Below are 19634 nucleotides of genomic sequence, written 5' to 3' on the forward strand. Positions count from 1 at the left end.
CAAATGCAAGTTCAGTTTAGCGGCCACCATGTCCAGAGCCCTCTGCATCAGAAGCTTCCTGCTGTATGACTCAGAAGCCTGCTCGAGACTCGAACGCACGTTGGGCAGTTCCTTGATGAAATCATTTTCTGTCCAGTGAGGAGACAATTCCCTATGGACGCACGCCACATCTCGAGGTCAAGACCTACTGAAAATCGGGTTTCGCTGGATCTTTACGCCACGTGTCAACTTGAAAATGTACCTGGCCATGTGTCAACCTGAGAATAGACCCAAATTCCACGCTACGTGTCAACCTGGCAATGAAAAGGACGACGAAAAGTTTGTTTCAAAGGAAGGCCTATCGGCCTAATAACACTTAATTAAAGTAACAACTATTAAAATCAGGGAAAATTTAACCCCGATAAACTAAATAACAATTAGTTAAAGTAACAACTATTAAAATCGGTGAAATTTAACCCCTGATGGAAGAACATGAGTGCTGCCCCCAACAACTGTAACCTCAAACGGAGAGAGCCTGTTAGTTGACCACGAAAGCAATAAAATAATGGAACTAAAGAAAGCAAAGAGGGCCGACAAGGTTATGGTATTTTTTCTTCTGCACAAGTGCTAAAGTGAACGAGAGAAGACTGTGAATTGAATCGCTTGTTGTTGGTGTTGGATCCCTGCATCGGCAAGGAGGAAATGGCCATGGAGAAGAAGAAATCCAAGTTCGTTTTGGGGCGACAGTCGTCAATGGCGCCGGAGCGAGAGGAGAGGATAGACGAAGACGGAGAGAGAGAAATGTCGGAAGAGAGCATGCAGCTTCTTTATCTGGCCAATGGAGGGGATGTTGCGGCCATAGAGGCTTTTCTTGACTCAGGAGCAGATGTCAACTCGGCGGATTTCGATCGCCGGACTGCCCTTCATGTGGCCGCTTGTGAGGGTCGTAAGGATGTGGTCGCTCTACTTCTCAGCAGAGGAGCCAACGTCAATCACCAAGATCGATGGGGCAGCACGGTACCCACTTCTATTCTTCCACTTTCATATTTCAAATAATACTATTTTTCCACTTCTATGGATCCGTTGTGCTTTTGAACGCCCCAATCCTTATCAAGAATAAGATCTGGAATGAGTTACAACTCTGTTCAATATGAATTGTGAAAATGAATCCTGTGAAATTCCAACGCCTTATTCTAATTACAGTTCAATTAACTAAACGTATAGTTCAAAACAAACCTAAGACCATGGCTGCCTGTCATAGTACATTGTACAAATGCAAAATGTGTAAACAGCTGCTGTGGACCTGCCAAGCCACAAGGAGAATTTGGGGTCCTATTATGCATGGAATCACATTTAAACCGTGATCTTCGGCCGCTAAAAAGCCAAATCAGCCTACATGGGAGCTAAAAATCTGTAGAAAAACAAGGCAACTGCATTTTAGTGATCATCTACAAACAGGAAAATATTGCTGCTTATACGATTAAAATCGTATTGTTTAAAATTTGTTGTCAGGAAAATCAAGAAGTGCCTTTCAATTCTCGTGAATGTTGGGAGTTTAATATTTGCATTTTATTCTTTTTCTTCCCAAAGATTTTTTAACGACATTTTTCCTTCTGTTGATGGGAGATATAATCCCACTGCCAAAGTCAATGCTTTGCCCGACTAAGACGGGTTCCCACCGTTAGTGGCAAATCCTCAATGTCACGTTACTGGTAACTGGATTTATTTTGAAGTTGTTTAATTTTAAGGGTTTTCTGTCTTATAAATGTAGAAATGAAATAAAAAAGATTGATTATAATTAATGAAACAAAATTAATATGAAGTTGCTGGAATGAGAGAGCATGTATTTCACCAGAGAGCCGATTAACTAGACTTCATTAAACATTGAACTCACAATTCAATCACGAGAGAGTTCCAACAAACACAAAACCAATCATCTACCGGGATCCACTTATTGCTGTATTAAAGCTGGCCATTTACACGCAGACTTTGAAATTACAAAGCCACGGACCTCCAAAATTTCAAGAGCCTTTTCTTTGACTCTTTTACGCTACAAAACTTGCAAAATAAGAGTTACAAGGAACTCTTTCAGCTTCCCGTCGGCCACTTACATATTCATCTAAGTTTAGATAGATACATTGCAATGTTGAAATGTAGCGAGAAATTGATTCCTTGGTTTGTGCCTTAATTCAAGGAGTCAAAGTTGACTTCCTTCTTGTGCATGCTCAAGTTCCTAAAATTTAGGAGTGTCCCTAAAAATTGGGATGAGCTATGATGCAGTTAACTAATGTGTTCAAGTGGAAGGTCGAGTTTCTTGGTCTTCTAGTGTGATTTGATTGAGGAGAAGAATGAGTGGTTAGTCTCAAGAGATAGGGCGAGTTGCGTGAGCAGTTAACTCATGCTAACTCAATTAATCACAAAAACAAACTCCTTAATTGGAAATTCACTAAATTTGGGCATTTGAATTGCATTAAAAGGAGAAACGAAGACACTCTTTGTATTATTATTGAGTACGAGCTTGTGAGAGAAAGGAGCCAAGGAGACTTGTGTGAATTATTGGAGATGGAAATTCCCTTGGGAAGTGCGCATGAAAATAGGGAAATTCCTATTTTTTTAGGAGACCTTGTTAATTTTAGATAACAATGGTATGTTCTATGCTTATCACAATTACTTCAATGTCCTTTAAGCAGCGCAATGACAATTTCCAATAGCAATCACATTGACAACAACTGTAGGTAGAACATGAATAATAAAATGCAGAAGACAAGCCAAGACAAGAGGACACAAGATTTGGCAAATGCGAGGGGAAAACCCTTGAGCAATTCTTCTTCTTATTATATCAAATGTTTAGCACAGAGAGAGAGTACAAAAGTCAAAACTGACTTTCCAAATCACAGTCAAAACATCCCTGCCAAATCTGCAGTCAACAACAATCAAATTTTGCCATAACAAGAAAGTCAACATAGGTCAACGCAACAACAAATCATCCTCTATGCAGCTCGGTCATACCCAGTCAAACTCGACCTTCTAAGGTGGTCAAAGTCAACCCAAAACAGTGTTGAAAACAAGAGTCAAACTTAGTCAAACTTAGTCAACTTCTACAATCAACTCCGCGGTCAAAGTCAATAGAATGCGTCGGTTCCTATGTGTTAATTTTAGGTATGTTCTATGCTTAGAGCAATTTATTTCAATTTTCACAGTTAGCTCAATATATTTTCTAGATTAGCAATCACATCAGCATTAAAGTAAACTGTGGATAGAACATAAACATAAATCGCAGAAGACAAGCCAAGACAAGAGGACGCAAGATGTGGCGCTAGTCAAGGACAAACCCCATTGTGGGGAAACCCTTGATCACTTCTTCTTATATGTTCTTCAATAGTTCAACAGAGAGAGAGAGAGATAGTACATTTACAACAAAAGTCAACACTTTGACTTATCTAGATAAGAGCATAGATCATCTCTAAGAAGATGATACAGGAAATCAGTCGAAGACATTCTGCTTCAACCGATTCTCCAAGGTGACTCCTTCACCTATCGTTGTGCTGCACCTCGTCATCATGCTGCACCTCACCGTGCTGCACCACGCTGCACCCATCATCACTATGCTGCATCTCATCATGCTTCACTAATCATGACTGTACCCATCATTGTACTGCATCATGTGCTTGCTGTCTCATGTGCCATTGTTGCACCATGCTGTCACACTGCTTATCCCAATGTTTAGCACTGCTGTACCTTGTTGTCACACATGCTGTTCCAATGTTTAGCACTGTTGAACCAAGCCATCATTGTAACATTGCTGCTATCATGCTGTCATGGCTACTAGCATTGCTGTCCCATTGTTAGTGACAACTGCTCCTAAGATAGCTTGCTGCACCAAGCTCTATTACCTAGCTATCCCATTTACCTTGCTCCAACAGGCACCCTTGCTGTTGTTGCTGTCCCATGTATCATACCATTATGAACAACCACCAATTTGGCCTCCACTGACTGCCCAACAATCTGGTCCAAACTGATCCTCATCTAGGATCCAACACCTACAAGAAGTGTCATAGACAACATACCTTAACTCACTGTTTTGAGGTCTGATTAGTTTGCTGCAAACTAGGCCTGGTTAGGGCATATCACAGTCCCTTTGCCAGCCTTCTTTTCCGCCTAGATTTGCTCCAAGGTGATGCAACTGCCCTTCCTTGTGGGGATGTGACCCTTCACAATAATCCTGGGCGGTTCTAGTCCTTACAAGGTCCACGACCTGCCCTCACAACAAGCTTCCATAGATTTGCAACAACCTGGTTAAGGGTTTGCCCACCTCTAAACAGTCTCTTCTAGCCTCGGCCCTCTAGCAAAGCTTCACGGCCCTCCTTCCAATAATTCGGTTACCTGAAATGGCCTTGAGACAGTCCTTCAAACCCTCGCTGGAATGCTGCCTTAGCTGCGGCCTAGTCATCCCTTTACTCGGCCTGTTACACGAGAGAACAGTCCTCAAATACATCCATTGCTCGACCTCCTTAATATCACGCTGTCCAGAATCTCCTCGGCCTTCTTAATCTGATTGTGGTAGGCTTTAGACAGCCTGGTTAGGACAGCGTATGGGATGGCTGAGTCATCACTCATTATCTAGGGCACCTAACCCTCCTTGACTGCGGTTAGGGATTGTGTGTGTGGGTCTTCCTTAGACAACAACGTAGATAGACTTCCTTGACTGCGGCTAGGTGTCATGATCCCTTTAGGACAGCATTTAGATCTCTCCTCCATAACTGCGTTGAGAGCTAGATCATCCTCCTTAGGACTGCGTTAGGGCTACTTCCTCCTAGATTTATCTCACAGTAAAACCCAAGACAAGTGGAGAGAAATCAAGAGAGAAGTTGTGTGGGAAATGACTCTGAAGTCATCTCCTCTTATACTAAAACGTTAAGCGCATGTGGGGTTTATTTGGTTGCTAGCTGACCTTGACGAATTGTCTTATAACACAAATAAATTCATAACTCCATGAATACTTATTGGAATCGGATGATCTTTAGATCAATCCTACACCTTTGAGGGATCCAAGAAAAATATCAACTGCCATAAATGAGATGACCCACATGGAGTTTGGCCCAAGTTGCCAATTTTAACAATGTGCCAATAAATGCGGCATGCCAAAAATGAAAATTTGACACAAAAATCATAGTCAAATGTGGTCAAAACATAACTGGTCAACGTTGGTCAACCCTGCAACAGACTTTGAAATTTTGGTCCTGTAATTCATCTTACAATTCATCCTTCTGTTGCCACACATGTGAGGAAAAGAGATGCCCAATAAGTTGTACGAACCAACTAGATGAAGAGAGAAGAATGTGTGAGATGAAATGATCCAAATGAGGTTTGAGGTCTCTTATATTTATACAAGTCGTTGAGGATGAAGAGACATGGATCTTGGGCTTCATGAGCCTACATGATGATGTGGCCGACCTTGACAATTTGCATATGTGTGGGCATAAATTCAAAAACACATTTATGCTTATCCAAATTTAATGATCTTTAGGTTGATTTTGGTCCTCTCGAAAAGAGGAATTCAATGCAATAATCATCTCCATCAAATGAGCTGTCCAAAGTGGAATTTGGCCCTAGTTGCCAATTTTAACACTCCCTCTCAACTAGGGAGAATTCCACCTGGCAGTCCATCTATCATCATGCCATCCTGTCATCATGTACTGATGTAATAATGAAGAAGAATCAATCGAGAGTGAGTCACAAGACCTTGCCACTCTCCACTGACCGAAGTTAGTCCAGGGGTAGAACCTCAATCAGACTTGATCCCAGATCAAGTTGTCAATGCCATGCATCCTAGACATAGGGAGTACGGTAGTACACAATGCGTCCATCTGTGGTGCTATGGTCCCTATCCACTTTTCCCAACTCATTGGCCAGATGAGAGGTACTTCCTCTGATGCAAAAAAGACCGATATTCATTCTTAAAGTCAAAGTATGCTTGAAAAGGATCAATGTCTTAGTTCATTAGGCCGAGAAAAGCCTTAGTCAATACCTCAGAAATCCAAAAATTCCTTAGAGATTTGATATGGTTTCAGGAGGCTGAATTTGGAAGGCCTCAGAATCTATCTCAGAAGAACCTCGGAAGGCCTAGAACATGTTACTGTAAGGCCAAAACTTAAAGACCAGTACGAAGGTCTCAGGACTAATGTTAGAAGCAATAATACTTCAACTCGAAATATCATTGTCAGTGTACAATTTTTTTTTTGGCATGTAATTCTTTTGATTATTGCTTCATAAGACATATTCATTAAAGCATACATTGCTTACAAGGTGAAGTTGTGAGCATAAACTGGTGTTGTCTTCACAAGTATACTAAATATCTATGTAAAGGACTGAGAGCCTCAGAGAATGGATGAAGCAACCTCAAAAATTATTTGCAACAAAAAGACCAAAAGCCTCAAAATGTTACAAGAAGTTGAAAGGGTCATTAGGATCATTGACAAAATGCTTAGAAGTCTTAAATCTTGAAGTATAACTCTAAATGCCTCAATAAGTCAGTCAAAGAATGGTTGGAGATCAAATTCTCACTGTCCAAGACCTGGTTTGATTACATTCCTTTGAGATGTAATAAATGATTTGTAATGCTAGTTAACCATGTTGCCTTCTAATTCAAAGCAAAATGCTATCTTGAAAATCCGTTATGGCTATGCAAAACATATTGGTTCCAAGAAAAACTCATTGCTTCCATGCAAAGCACGTTACAGTGATTACGAGTATGAGATCTTGCAAAAAGACTAGCAGAAGTCTGTCAAAAGTCTGAAGCTTGATGTTAGGAACATAAAATTGTGTAAAAGGTCTAATCTATCTCCCAAAGGGCAATTACAATTAAAGAAGTCAGAAGCATAAAAGTATTTTATAAGGGTAATGATACTATCACAATTTGAATTGTGGCAAGACAAAGTCACAAGAGTAATATGTGAGCCATATGCATTTGAAGTATGACATATCAGATCTGTGAAAGATGTTGCCATTGTATTTTTGAAGTAGAAGCCACATTGTTTTTGACATCTTGCATTGATATAAATCCAAAAGGCTAACATGTCCAAAAATGTCACACCTTTGTTATACTACCTCTTGAAGAAGATCAAATGAGTTGAGTCATCTTTAGATTGAAAAAGCCGAAGTTCCTTAATCTCCTGAGAGTTCAAACTAGTGGCACTTCAAAGTATCTCTGTCTAAAGATTGTTTCCATATAATCACATGAGATGTGTGTGACCTGGAAAGTACAAAGAGACCAGCAAAGCAATTTCATGCTTGAAATAAGAGATATGTATCATCGCTCAATTTACCTGCAATAATCAAAGTATTTATTTTGAAAGGAAGTGATCGCCAAATAAGCTTTGACATCAAATATGCTCGGTTGAAATAATAGGATAGAGATCTTAGTTTGATCTGTTATCACCCTGTTGTGGCTAGCAACAACCCCCCTTCTTATTTAGTTTTATCACTAATACTAAATAAGTGGGGACCCTTATTCAAAAATTTTAAAAATCGATTAATGCTTGTATTTCCTTTTTCAATAAAACTTGCTATCATAAACGTAGGAGAATACCCTCAAAAAATCTAAAAAGACTTAAGTTTTGTGATAAGTTAGAATAAAATCATTCCTTAAAACGCGTCGCGTCGCAAAAAGGGTAATGGAAGCCTTCTTACAAGCGAAATTCTAAAAGTGCGAAATTGCGATGTGAAATCATGCATCAAAAGACCCTCATCGCATCGCATGCCTCAAACATCACTTACGCTGAAATGCCTTAAACGCCGATATGCGATGGCGCATCTTGTGAATTGCATTTCGCAGAAAACACATTGACGGATGATTACCACACGCAGCGGATTTGCGATATTGCGATCTGTGATATTGCGAAGCAAATCGCAAAATCGCCTTATCGCAGATCTGCAGGGCTTGTTGTTCGAGAAAGCTTTTTTTTCATAAACCGAGGCCCAATTATGCGCGTTAATGTTAATTAATGAGTTAGTTGGCAATCATTAATAAAATATGGTTTTGATCTTATCAAGGAGCCATTTCACGTAAGGTGGTATATTTTATATGTTTTCCACATTTAAAGCTTTCCCGTCACCTTTTTCTTATCATCATTCTCACCTCATTTGTAAACTGCAGGATCGAAGAACAGAGAAGTATACATAGTAGAGTTCAAGATATTATGGGAAAGAAGGGTAAAGCTCCCAGTTCTGAAGATAAAGAGATGACGCCCTTGTACACAGACACCACTTGAAGATGCCGGTATTACTACTTCGGAAGGCATGTATAGTTTACTTGAGAAAGAAGATCCCAAGGTAATGGAGGTTACGGCTATTGCAGGCTCACACGGGTTTTCTGAGGCGTCTATTACAGATCTAGCATGTTCGTTCTTGCACAGGATAGCGGCGAGGCCCAAAATTCTTCCATACACGGACATGGTTAAATGGGTACTAGATAATGCTGATATCACGTATAGAGAATTTAAAGCTCAGAACCAAGAACGTATAAGTCGTTCTTTCCACAAAATTTAATCTTTATATCCTTTAACAAAAAGTGCGCAAGAGGCGAAAATCACACCAGGGAAGCCCGGATCGTGAAACAGAGGTAGTTTCCGATGCGCGATTAGCGCCTAGTTGCGCATCGCCAGGGAAAACCCCCCGAGATGGAAAGCCTCTAATTGCTTAGTCGCCTGTAAGCTCAGAAATTTGTAAAAAAAAGTGCTAAAGACGGAAGGTAAAACTGAGACTCAAAACCAGTGGTATTTATCTTCAAATAGTATGTAAATATCTACCAAATGTACAACATCTACAAACAAGCTGGAGACAAAAGGCTCAAGAAAGGGCAGAGTCAATCAAAAGGTTAACCAAGTTGAATTGGGATTCTTACTGGACGTACTTGGTAAAACCACACAGTGAGTGCATGACTCTCAAATGTGTTGTCAATTCTGTCGAGAAGATAGCGCCAGCTCTTATCGATTCCGTTTTCGCAGGACAACTAAAGTCGGAAGTCGGCCAACCAACTCTCCTCAAGCAAATGCTGAACGCTTGCGACTACAAGGAACAGATACATAGATAGTTAGTTATTAGTTTTAGTTTTAGGTTCAGTGTTAGTTTTAATTTTGCTTTATTTTTGCCTGAAATGAGGACAGTCATTTAAACCGCATCCTATATTTTTGTAATAAATTATTTTTAGATTTAGTTAGTAGTATTTAAACCCTATTCATGCATTTAGAGAAGGGTCCAGAAATTTATCAAAAACTTGTCTTTAGAACATGCACTTTTGCACCCTCCGAGGAGGTTTTGATGAATGAATGGAACATGATTTATTGATATCTGCGTTTAATATCTACTACTGATGTTGCACTTTTGTACTCTTAGTGGATGTTGGATTAAGAAGAGATAGATCATTATTGCTTGAAGTTCATGAGTAGAACTAGTTATAAATGGTACTTTTATCTCTTAACTATTTCTGCTTATGTGTTATGGTGATATTCATGTTCAGTTATTTATATATGAATGCGTAAATGCTTGAGTTATCATTTGGCACTTTTGTACTGTGATAGCTATTTATTTATGCTTAATATATGAGTAGCTTATTATGCGATATGTTTTTTCACAACTGATTCGTCTAACTTTTTATACGAAATGGTTTATCTTTATGGAATTCTTTTCTCATAGCAGTTGAATGATCTTTATTACCAACTGTTATTTAAAATCATTTTAGATCGCATAACGGAAAGATTACATCCCGGGTTAGTTTAGAATTAGATATTTCTGTTTATTAGAATACAATTGCATGTTGTTAGATCAGATTTAGAATAAAAAGCATTTTACTTAGGAATCATTAGGAAAGAAATATCAATTCTCAACACACACACACATATATTGGGAAATTGGTCCCATATCCCCAGTCGGACCCACTATACCAAACGGAAAAGGAGTTGCTAACCAAGGTTTGGACCGGGTGGGTATCCCCCTTGTTGTAGACCCGATTTTTGGGGTTTCAACACACCTTAAAGAATCCATTATGAATTCATAAGAAAATGCTAGGATTGAATTCAGTAATCTATATGAGTTCAATAAAGCTCTGAAGATGCAAGTCTATGATGCTATATACTCAGTGATATGTTGCACAATTATAAGGATAACTGCATTGAATAAGACATGCTGCAATGTCAACATAATAAGGCTCGAAGAAAGTCTTTCTCTCATATTATATATATCGGGTAATAGCACCATGTGAAATTCCTGTACTGATGCCAAGAGTATTTGACAATCTAAAGTGATTCATATATATTAAAGTCTTGAAGTTCTCTGTATTGCTTTGTATTTCTGAATATGTTGAGAAGTAGGACTCCTAGAAAGATGTATTGAATAAGATATTTATGTGTATGTAATCCAGAAACCTATTCTTTACACCTCAAGGCACAAGATCACTGTCACTAGCACATTTTTGAAGAAAGAGTACGTTGAATATTACAAAGAGGCTGAATTCTCTTTTCAACTTTGATAAACCCAAAAGTAAGATGAGTTATATGCAGAACTTAATAAACTCTTGGGTTGAACAAGTCAAAATTCAATGATGAGCTGAAAATATATTTGCAAAGTAGTATGCTCTCCTCAGAAAGATATCACACATTTTTTGAGATCCTTAATAAGCATAGTATATCCATGACTATTTGGCGAGATATGGAAGGAGAAATTGGTCCATTACAAAGACTGTTGATCTTTCAAAAGGAGTTAGGAAAGGTTAGGGTTTGTAAACCCTAGATTAATCTTAATGAAGCTCTAGGGTTTGAAGATAGAACTCTAGCTAGATGTTTTCCATAAGAAAAGGAAAAACCCTAGATATGTTTTGAAGAAAAAATGATATAGAGAGGTCTAGGGTTTGTACAAAAACCCTAGAACTATATCTCACGTATTGGAGGTTGACGTTTCCGCTGAAAGAAGAAACCCTAACCCTAGCAAGGAGGGAATAACATCATGCTGATGATGAGGATGAGGATGATAAAGTTGCAAAATAGATGCAAGGAAGCTAAGATCAAGAGGGAGCTGACATTTCCCTATAATCCTCAAAAGATAAGTATTTTATATTTCTCTTCTTTGGTTTTTACTATTAATTAGTCTCTTGTCTGTATATCCTTTGCTTGGTTATAATTGTTCTTCCATCGCCTCCTAGTGAGGATTGCAGGTACATAGTAAAGGTTGCCAAGGTTTTGGCAGCAAATGGAAGAAATGGAAGAACGAAGCAAAGTGTGTGACAAGAGGACTTTCTCTAAATCATGAATTTAGTTGAGAGATATTGTACTAGATGAAATCTGAGCCTAGAGGGAGCTAGTAGGTCAACGAGTTTGAAGTATGCCTTGATGGTGCTGAAGAGAAGTCAGTTATGATCTACAAAATCTAGCATGTAGTAGATGTCAACTTAGAAGCAAGAGTTGAAGAAAGAGGAGGAGGATCATGACAAGATGCTTGCCCCAGTTGTAAGTGCATGGAAAGAAGTCTCATGATTGAAGAACACTTTGTTGAAAATAGTAGTGAGAAAGGTTCCTTGATTTGTGCATTAATCGAAGGGACCTCAATGAGTTCTTCCTTAGCATGCTCAAATTCCTATAAGTTAGGAATCAATTTCTATAAGTTAGGAGCTAATTCCTATAAGTTAGGATGAATTCCTAAGATTTAGGATTATTCCCTACAAATTAGGACAAGTTCCTATAATTTAGGATGAGTTCCTAAAAGTTAGGACGAGTTATCAAGAAGTTAACTGATGTGCAAAAGTGGAAGGATGGGTTTCTTGTCTTCTAGTGCAAGTTAAATTGGGAAAATGATGAGTGATTTGTGAAATTTTCCTTGAAATGCAACAACTGGAATTAATTCTTCTAACTGATTAAATTATGTAGTTTATTTTGTTACGAAAAAATGACAAATTAATCACACTACAATTTCTTTACAATAAAAATGTTGTGGAAAATAAAATGCTGGAAACTAAGAAATATAGAGGACACACACAAAAATATAACATTGTTATTTTTGGACAATTGTCCTCAGAAAAACCCAATGTGGGAAAATCGGTGCAACATATGAGGGTTTTATTATTATGCAACAGTTGAATTTTGAGTACAATATGGATGCCCAAAATTGGCAATCCTCTACAAGAAATTTTGGCCACAAAAATTAGTGGGACAAATCTTGCCTCACTCGATACTGATCCAGCTCCAAATATGATACAAACTAGGTTGCTGGAAACCCCTGCGTCAGCCTCTGCGCCAATGTTGCGTAGTCCCTCACATGCACTGCCTAGAGTCTGCTCTGATCAAGTCGTCCAGCCCAACTCAACCTCTGAGAATGACTCTCTAGCCCCTTCGGAATTTCTCTCGGCCTCCAGCAACTGAATCAACCCTCACACTAGTTGAATCGAACTCTTCCTCTGACGCTGTCTGCACAGTCCTTGCACAACCTCACTGAGGAAAACTCGACCCTCTTGTAACCGACTCTTCGAAATTGGAATCTCCTACGAAATCACTGTCTCTGCCCCTCACTGACTCTGTGTCCCTTCTCTAGCTCGAATTCTTCTTTGCTGAATCACTTTAACTGGGAAGCTCGATTTTTGCCATGGAACTCAACCTTAAGTATATTAAGTCTGTCTATCTCCAACCCCATTGACCTTCTCTTATAATATCTCGTTGGCGAACCAACGACCATGATTGAATCCCCATCAATGACTCTAATCATCTCTAAGTCGATCCATGTGAGTTTCTAGAGAAATCTCACTTTTCTCAATTAATTCCTGTTAATAATAATTTTCTCTAAGTTAGACTTAGGGAAAATTTAATTACTGACTAATTAACTTAATTGAGGCATCTCTAGGTGTTTTCTCTTGAAACTTTTTCTGGGTTTTGGAGCACTTGTGTTTCTAAGCCTCTCTAACCAAAGTTGAGACCAGGACACCTGCCTGATGCTACATGTTGTCATCACCTTTAGGGACTACCCTCCTTGACTTAGCTAGGAGAGAGTCTAAATGGGTGAGTAGGGATCAAAGTGACAACCCCTACTTTGAGCGTTGTGCCTTAGGTGTACACTTCAAGTGACAACACTACCCAATCATAAAAAACAAACACTCCCTCTTAGCGAGGAAGATGTTCTAGATGGTCTCGTAACATCCTCCCATACACGCTGCTAATGTTTGACCATTTTGACAACTACCACTGCCCACCAACTACTGTGCAACTTTGGTTTATCTGCTACTCTGAGCTAAGCCAATACTACATCTGTTGTAACGAACCTCCTGAGCCTACCCGGAAAAGTAGCCCCTAAGCTCCACAAATTTAAAATTTCCTTTTTTTTTTTTGTCCTTTGGTTTTTTGTTGGTTTTGTTGGTTGGTTAACTACTCAAAACCCCTACATTCCCATATATATATAATCTATTTTAAATTAAATAGCATTATACTCTACTTTATTTACTATAATATTTAAAAATTCCAAGTTCTCAATTGACAATTATATTAATTATTTATTATTTGGTTTATGACAAGTTTGATAGAGTTGAGCCAAGTATAAGGGTAAAGTGCATTGACAGTGGGTCTTTCATCTACAAAGATCCCGGGGTCGAACCCCTTCCTCAACCAAACAAAAAGGGACGAGGGTTTTCATAAGTTTTTCAGTTGTGCTTACATTCCTGTCTGGGGTGAACATGCAGGAGGCACCGAAGAGTAGATCAATATGTATCTGTATGTATGATTGAAGCAACGGGTGGCGTTGTGAAGGAACGAATTGGAAACCCCTTTGGCTTTTGGGGACCATTCCTACTGAGGCTCAGATATGGATATTTCGGATTGGCTCCTCGAGCATCACAAAGATTCCACTGGTTTGAGTACTGACAGTCTTGCAGAAGCAGGCTATCCAAGAGCAGGCTATCTGGTGAAGCTCGACCTTTTTTGAAGTAGTAATTCGCACCAGTGAATAAATTTCAATGGTATGCCAATAAAATATATAGCCACCAACGATGGTCCGGGGGGGGGGTGGTATGGGAACATTCACCAAAGTGGATGGCATCATGGCACTGCACCGTGAGTTATGCATATTTTATTGGTCATGTTGGATATGAAACTGTTTGGTGAAGATCAACCTGATATTAACAAAAATGATTTACGCAGAGATGTTGCTATTGCCTTCAAGGTAGGTTATCGACACTTTGACACTGCAAGTATTTACGGTACAGAGGCAGCTTTAGGAGAAGCTCTGAATGGGGCTTTTCAGAATGGAGTTGTAAAGCGGGATGAAGTTTTTGTTACCAGTAAACTCTTCTCTGGCGATCACGAGGATCTTGTTTTTACATTGAAGACAAGTTTAAAGTGACAAGACTGTGGAATAGCTACTGTCAGAATTACCTCCAAAGACTTCTTAAGGAGGGGTGTCCGAGTCAATGAAAGAGGAAAAAAGGATATCTCAGCTACTACAGATGATTACCTTAAATTTAGTAAACGACATTCATAATTTATGGATTTCTCTTGGATTTTGCAAAATTGATAACTACTGTTTTTCATGAGCTAGAAAGGAATATTTCTATATTTTGTAGGTGAGAATGCATATAGATGTGTATGAAATATCATGCAGGCAGCAGATAAACAAACCAAGATATTCCCTTGTTGTAGCATGAGAATCTTATTCTTTATCAGACAAAGTCTTGTAAAGTTTCTGCTCTGCTTTCAATATACTAATAACTCAAGATTTCAATCTCGCTATCTGTAGTAAAATACAAACAATATAAATGACTGTTTATGAGAACCCACCTACAGAGCTTCATATATATAGAAAGCGTATAGCAAATAACAGGGCTTTGTATCCCCCATATGGATTCTTGTGGGTGTTAAATTCTGCCCTTCAGGTGGGTTTAGCATATGTTGTGTCTGCAATTGCACTGTTTGATGAATACACCAATGATTTCTTGTATATGCAAGAAGGATTCTGCTTTTTGAGGCCTAAGTACTGCAGCCAAAGCATGCCTTTGTCGGGAACCTTATCAAGGCGATATTCAATTGGTAGGGTTGGATCATATGGAAGGAGTGGCTCTATCAGCCCAGGTAACAAAATGCCAGGTCCCCAGCGCACAAAGTCTTTAAAGAAGAACATACAAGAAATGAAGCCTATGCAGATGTGGGATTATCTTTTTGAGTCATCTGAGTGTAATGGAAAGACCCTGGTTGAGGAAAATGTAATTAAAATTTTAGACGTAGAGGAGTGGAACCGTACTGCGAAGTGCTGCCTTGAGCTTCATTTTGATTACCAACTATGAAATGTATAGATCAATTATAGCTTTCCTTTGCCAGAATCTGCATAGAGTGATTGTTTCAACAATCTATTCAGTGGAGATTAGTTTTGTATATTTCTTATGTCCACTGCTGCCTATCTCTGGTCCCATGTGTGGTACTATAGCAGGTTTTCTTTACTCACATGGGCCTCAGCTATACAACAATTTGAATTCATGGTTCTTCCTGCTTCCTAAGGACATGAGGGTTGTAGATTCAGAACAACTTATTGAAACCATAAACATGGTTTGGAGGTGTCGAGCTTGCACATATGACAATTCAGTTACAACAAGCCCATATGTATGTGCTATATGTGAGACCCCCAAATTTGAGTTCATTGGATCACCCGAGGTTCAAGTGCACTGGCAAGTTTAGTGTGGAACTGTGCGAGGTGTACATATGAAAATGGTGTTTTCTTTCACAGTTGTGAAATTTGTGGAACAAATCGTCCTATCATTGATTAGGGAAAGGCTTTTACAATAATATTCCTATCATCTGACCATGTATGAAGATTCTCATTGTGGTGCTATCAAAATTAGTAAAATTGGCTATCCTTCTAAGCTAGAAAATGCAGTATTAAACAACAGCTTAAATGTCCACCTTGTAGATAAGCTACTAGAAAAAACAGTTGTTTGGTTCCTCTTTGAAATAATAGAAGATTGTGTGTAGCTGTGTGATTGACTTTCATGGGACTGAATTACATCAAAACTTAATGATAGGAGTCCGCATGACAATGGCTTGAAGGTGGCACAAATGTGTGCAGAAATAATGTCAGGATGAATTTAAATACCAAAGTGAAAGGAGTAGAAAATCGACATGGTATTTATTGCATGGCTGACTATGAATTTTATCTCCGGAAAATTGCATGATTGGCTAGGAATTTTATCTCTGGAAACAAGAAGAGTTGTAAGAAGGAGCCACTTTTACAAAGCCATAACTATTTTCCTACCACCTTTGGGTTTTCATTTACAAATGGAGATGTACATATTGCAGTTTTCTGATTAAGAAATTGAGTGTACAAAATGTTTGTCAAAAGTTTTTGTTGTTGAATACTACTACTTTTACTATTATCTTGCACAAGCAGATGAAGGGCCTAATGTTAAAGTATTGGTTTTATATGCCTTAGCACCTGACGTACTAAAGCTATGTTAATGAATGTGAACTATGTATAAATAGCACATCAAAGTGGCACAACGGAAGCCTATGTTAATGAATGTGAACTATGTATAAATAGCACATCAAAGTGGCACAACAGAGGCTTGGTGGGCATATAACCCACATATTTTGCAGGATCATTGCCTACCTCTGATACCACGTGTGAGGCTCCATCCTAGGGTCCTCTAACTAAAAACTAAATTTCTCTAATTTTAAATACAATAAAATGGGAAATAACTTATTTCTATCTAAACATTTAATTGATGATAATATACCATTAAAATTTATTTCCCACAAATTAAATAAGTAAGAATTTCATTGCAACCATTTATGAAAGTAATCAATAAACAGAGGAATACCTGTTCCAATAGCTTAGTTGAGATGCTCCTGAGCTGCTGATTCTGTTGGGATGTTCCTCTTGACTACTCGATTAGATTTGCCTCCCAGTGAATTAGGAAGTATTTCCTAGCCCAGGGAACTTCCATAGGTTCCCTAGCTCTCCGAGCCCAAGCCCAACCAGATGTAGTGTGTCGAAGTTAAACAAATACTCTCCTTCTCTCCCTTTTCTTTTCTCCACCTTCCTCCCAAAACAAAATCCTCCAAAACCACAGCCAAAACCAAAACCAAGACCAAAGATCCCCCCTCCTCTCATCATCCTTCCCCTTTTATGCCTCTTTCTCCCATCCACCTCAACCACCTATCATTAATGTCATAACTACCCCCTCATCCTTTCATTTGACTTTTCTTACCATATCTTCTCCCAAGTAAATTTGAGAGAACATTTTGGGGATAAGATATGGATATTTAATTTGGTAATTAATTGGGGAGGACCATATCTTCTTCCAAGTAAATTTGAGAGGACATTTTGGGGATAAGATATGGATATTTAATTTGGTAATTAATTGGGGAGGACCATATCTTCTTCCAAGTAAATTTGAGGACATTTTGGGGATAAGATATGGATACATAATTTGGTAATTAATTGGAGAGGACCATATCTTCTCCCAAGTAAATTTGAGAGGACATTTTGGGGATATGGATATTTAAATTGGAATAAATGGAAAGAGACCATATCCTATCAAAATTTAAATTTGAGAAGGCAAGTTGGGAATTGAATAATAACAATAATAAAATTTATATCAATAATAAATCTACAGTTTCACTAATGTAGATATGTACCAATATTTCTTGATAATTAAAAGTCAATATTTTCAGGTAATTTAAACACTAATAAAATTTGCATGATAAGACTAAGTATGACATTACACTGCAATTGAGAACCAATGTCTCTTGTCCGTGCTACTAAAAAAGGGTTCTCCAATATACCCATTTGTTCTCTAAAATTGATGAACTTAGCTCTTCCTAAAGCTTTTGTGAGTATATCTGCAACCTGCTCTTCTGTGGAAACATGCTATAACTGGACTGTTCCACGCTGCACACAATCTCTAATGAAATGGTATCGAATATCTATGTGTTTTGACCTATCGTGAAACACTGTATTGTTAGAGGGCCTGATGCAACTCTGATTATCGCAGTAGATACTGGTCACATCTAACCTCTGACTGACCAGACTCACCAACTGCTTCCGAAGACATATAGCTTCGCACGTGGCTGTTCTAGCTGCCATATACTTTGCTTTTGCAGAGCTCAAAATGCTACTGACTTCTGCTTCTTGCTGCACCATAAAACCATCCCTGACCCAACGCTGAAGTAGCACCCCGAGGTGCTTTACCTGTCCACTGAACTACCTGCTCAATCTGCATTTGTGAATCCACATAGTTTGACACCATCACCTCGAGTGTATCTCAATCCATACTCGATTGTGCCACGCAAATACCTAATAATGTGCCTCGCTGCTGTCCAAAGCGCTCTCTTTGGTTCCGCTATAAACTGACTGAGAGTGTTAATTGTGAAGTAGATATCTGGCCCACTGTTGACCAGATACATTAGGGAACCGATAAGCTATCTATACAAGGTGGGGTCAACATCCTCGTCCTCTGATGCATCGATCTTCCTCCAATTTGTAATCACAGGCGTAGACATGGGTCTACAATTCTACATTCTGAATCTCTTCAGAATTTTTGTAGCATATCTCCCTTCACCAAGGAAGATCTCCTCGTCCTTTTGCCACACTTCCAAACCTAGGAAGTAATGCATCAGGCCCAAGTCCTTCATGTCAAACTCAATTGCTAGGTTCCTCTTGCAGTCCTCTCTAAGCCCCGATGACCTTGTCATGAAGAGGTCATCCACATACAACACTAGGATGAGTGGCTCTTCCTCTACCATCAAATAGTAAAGGTTGGGATCTGCATCACTCTTGATGAATCCCATCTGTTGCAAGTAGTTGTCAATCCGAGCATACCATGCCCTGGGAGCCTGCTTGAGCCTATATAGAGCTTTCTTCAACTTGCACACATGTGTGCACCTCTCATGTGTCTCAAAGCCCTCTGGCTGTTCTATATATACCTCTTCCTCTATAACCTCGTTCAAGAAAGATGTCTTGATGTCCATTTGGTGAATCCGCGATCCCATCTGTGATGCTAGGGATATAACTGACTGGATAGGAGTGTATCTGGCAATTGCGGCGAAGGCCTTGTCATAGTCTATCCCTTCTGTCTACGCATACCCGTTTTCCATGAACCTAGCCTTATACTTCTCCACGCTGCCATTTGTAGTGTACTTGATCTTGTAGATCCATCGAGAGCCCACAACTGACCTGCCCTTAGGCCTCAACACTACCTCCCAAACATCATTTGTCATGATAGAGCTATACTCTTCTACCATGGCACCTATCCACACCTGATGCTGTGTGACTTCCTGATCGCTGGAAGGTTCTTCAACCCGTGCCACCAAAGCTTGGTACCTGTCTGGTTGTCTGTGTTCTCTTTTGTTCGTCCTAGGAGCTCCAATGAACTCTTTTGCATCTCTTAATGTCTGACCGACTTCCCTGCTTGTTCGACCACCGGTGGTGGGAGGATTGACCAGTGCCTCATCCTACCTCTACTGCTCCGTCTGCTGTGAACTCACTCGATCCTCTGCACCTAAGGATATGCTGGTACTGGTAATAGTACTAGATCCCTATAATTGTCCTTGTGGCGGTCCTAGTTGCTGCCCTTGCTCCTGAACCAATGGAGCTTCTACTGGCTCACTTTGATCACTTGTTGGCGTTTCGCGAGATTT

The 19634-nt window shown here is 39.2% G+C and overlaps 1 protein-coding gene across 2 annotated transcripts in view; it reads left to right on the top strand.

Annotated features, from left to right (window-relative positions):
• The first annotated feature begins 478 nt into the window (after positions 1-478).
• The window catches only part of LOC149180832 (serine/threonine-protein kinase 12-like), a 287777-nt gene continuing 268621 nt past the window's right edge, over positions 479-19634 (top strand). The window contains exon 1 of one of the 2 annotated variants that reach the window (XM_089416312.1): positions 479-996. In XM_089416312.1, the coding sequence (XP_089272438.1) occupies positions 682-996 (315 nt within the window). In that variant the 5' untranslated portion in view covers positions 479-681. The remainder of the gene's footprint in view (positions 997-19634) is intronic. The other variant, XM_089416313.1, reaches the window with a different exon arrangement.

Source organism: Pinus tabuliformis, chromosome 3_2, assembly GCF_031772625.1.
Source record: "Pinus tabuliformis cultivar Carrire ecotype Pingquan chromosome 3_2, CPIR1, whole genome shotgun sequence".
NCBI lineage: Eukaryota > Viridiplantae > Streptophyta > Pinopsida > Pinales > Pinaceae > Pinus > Pinus tabuliformis.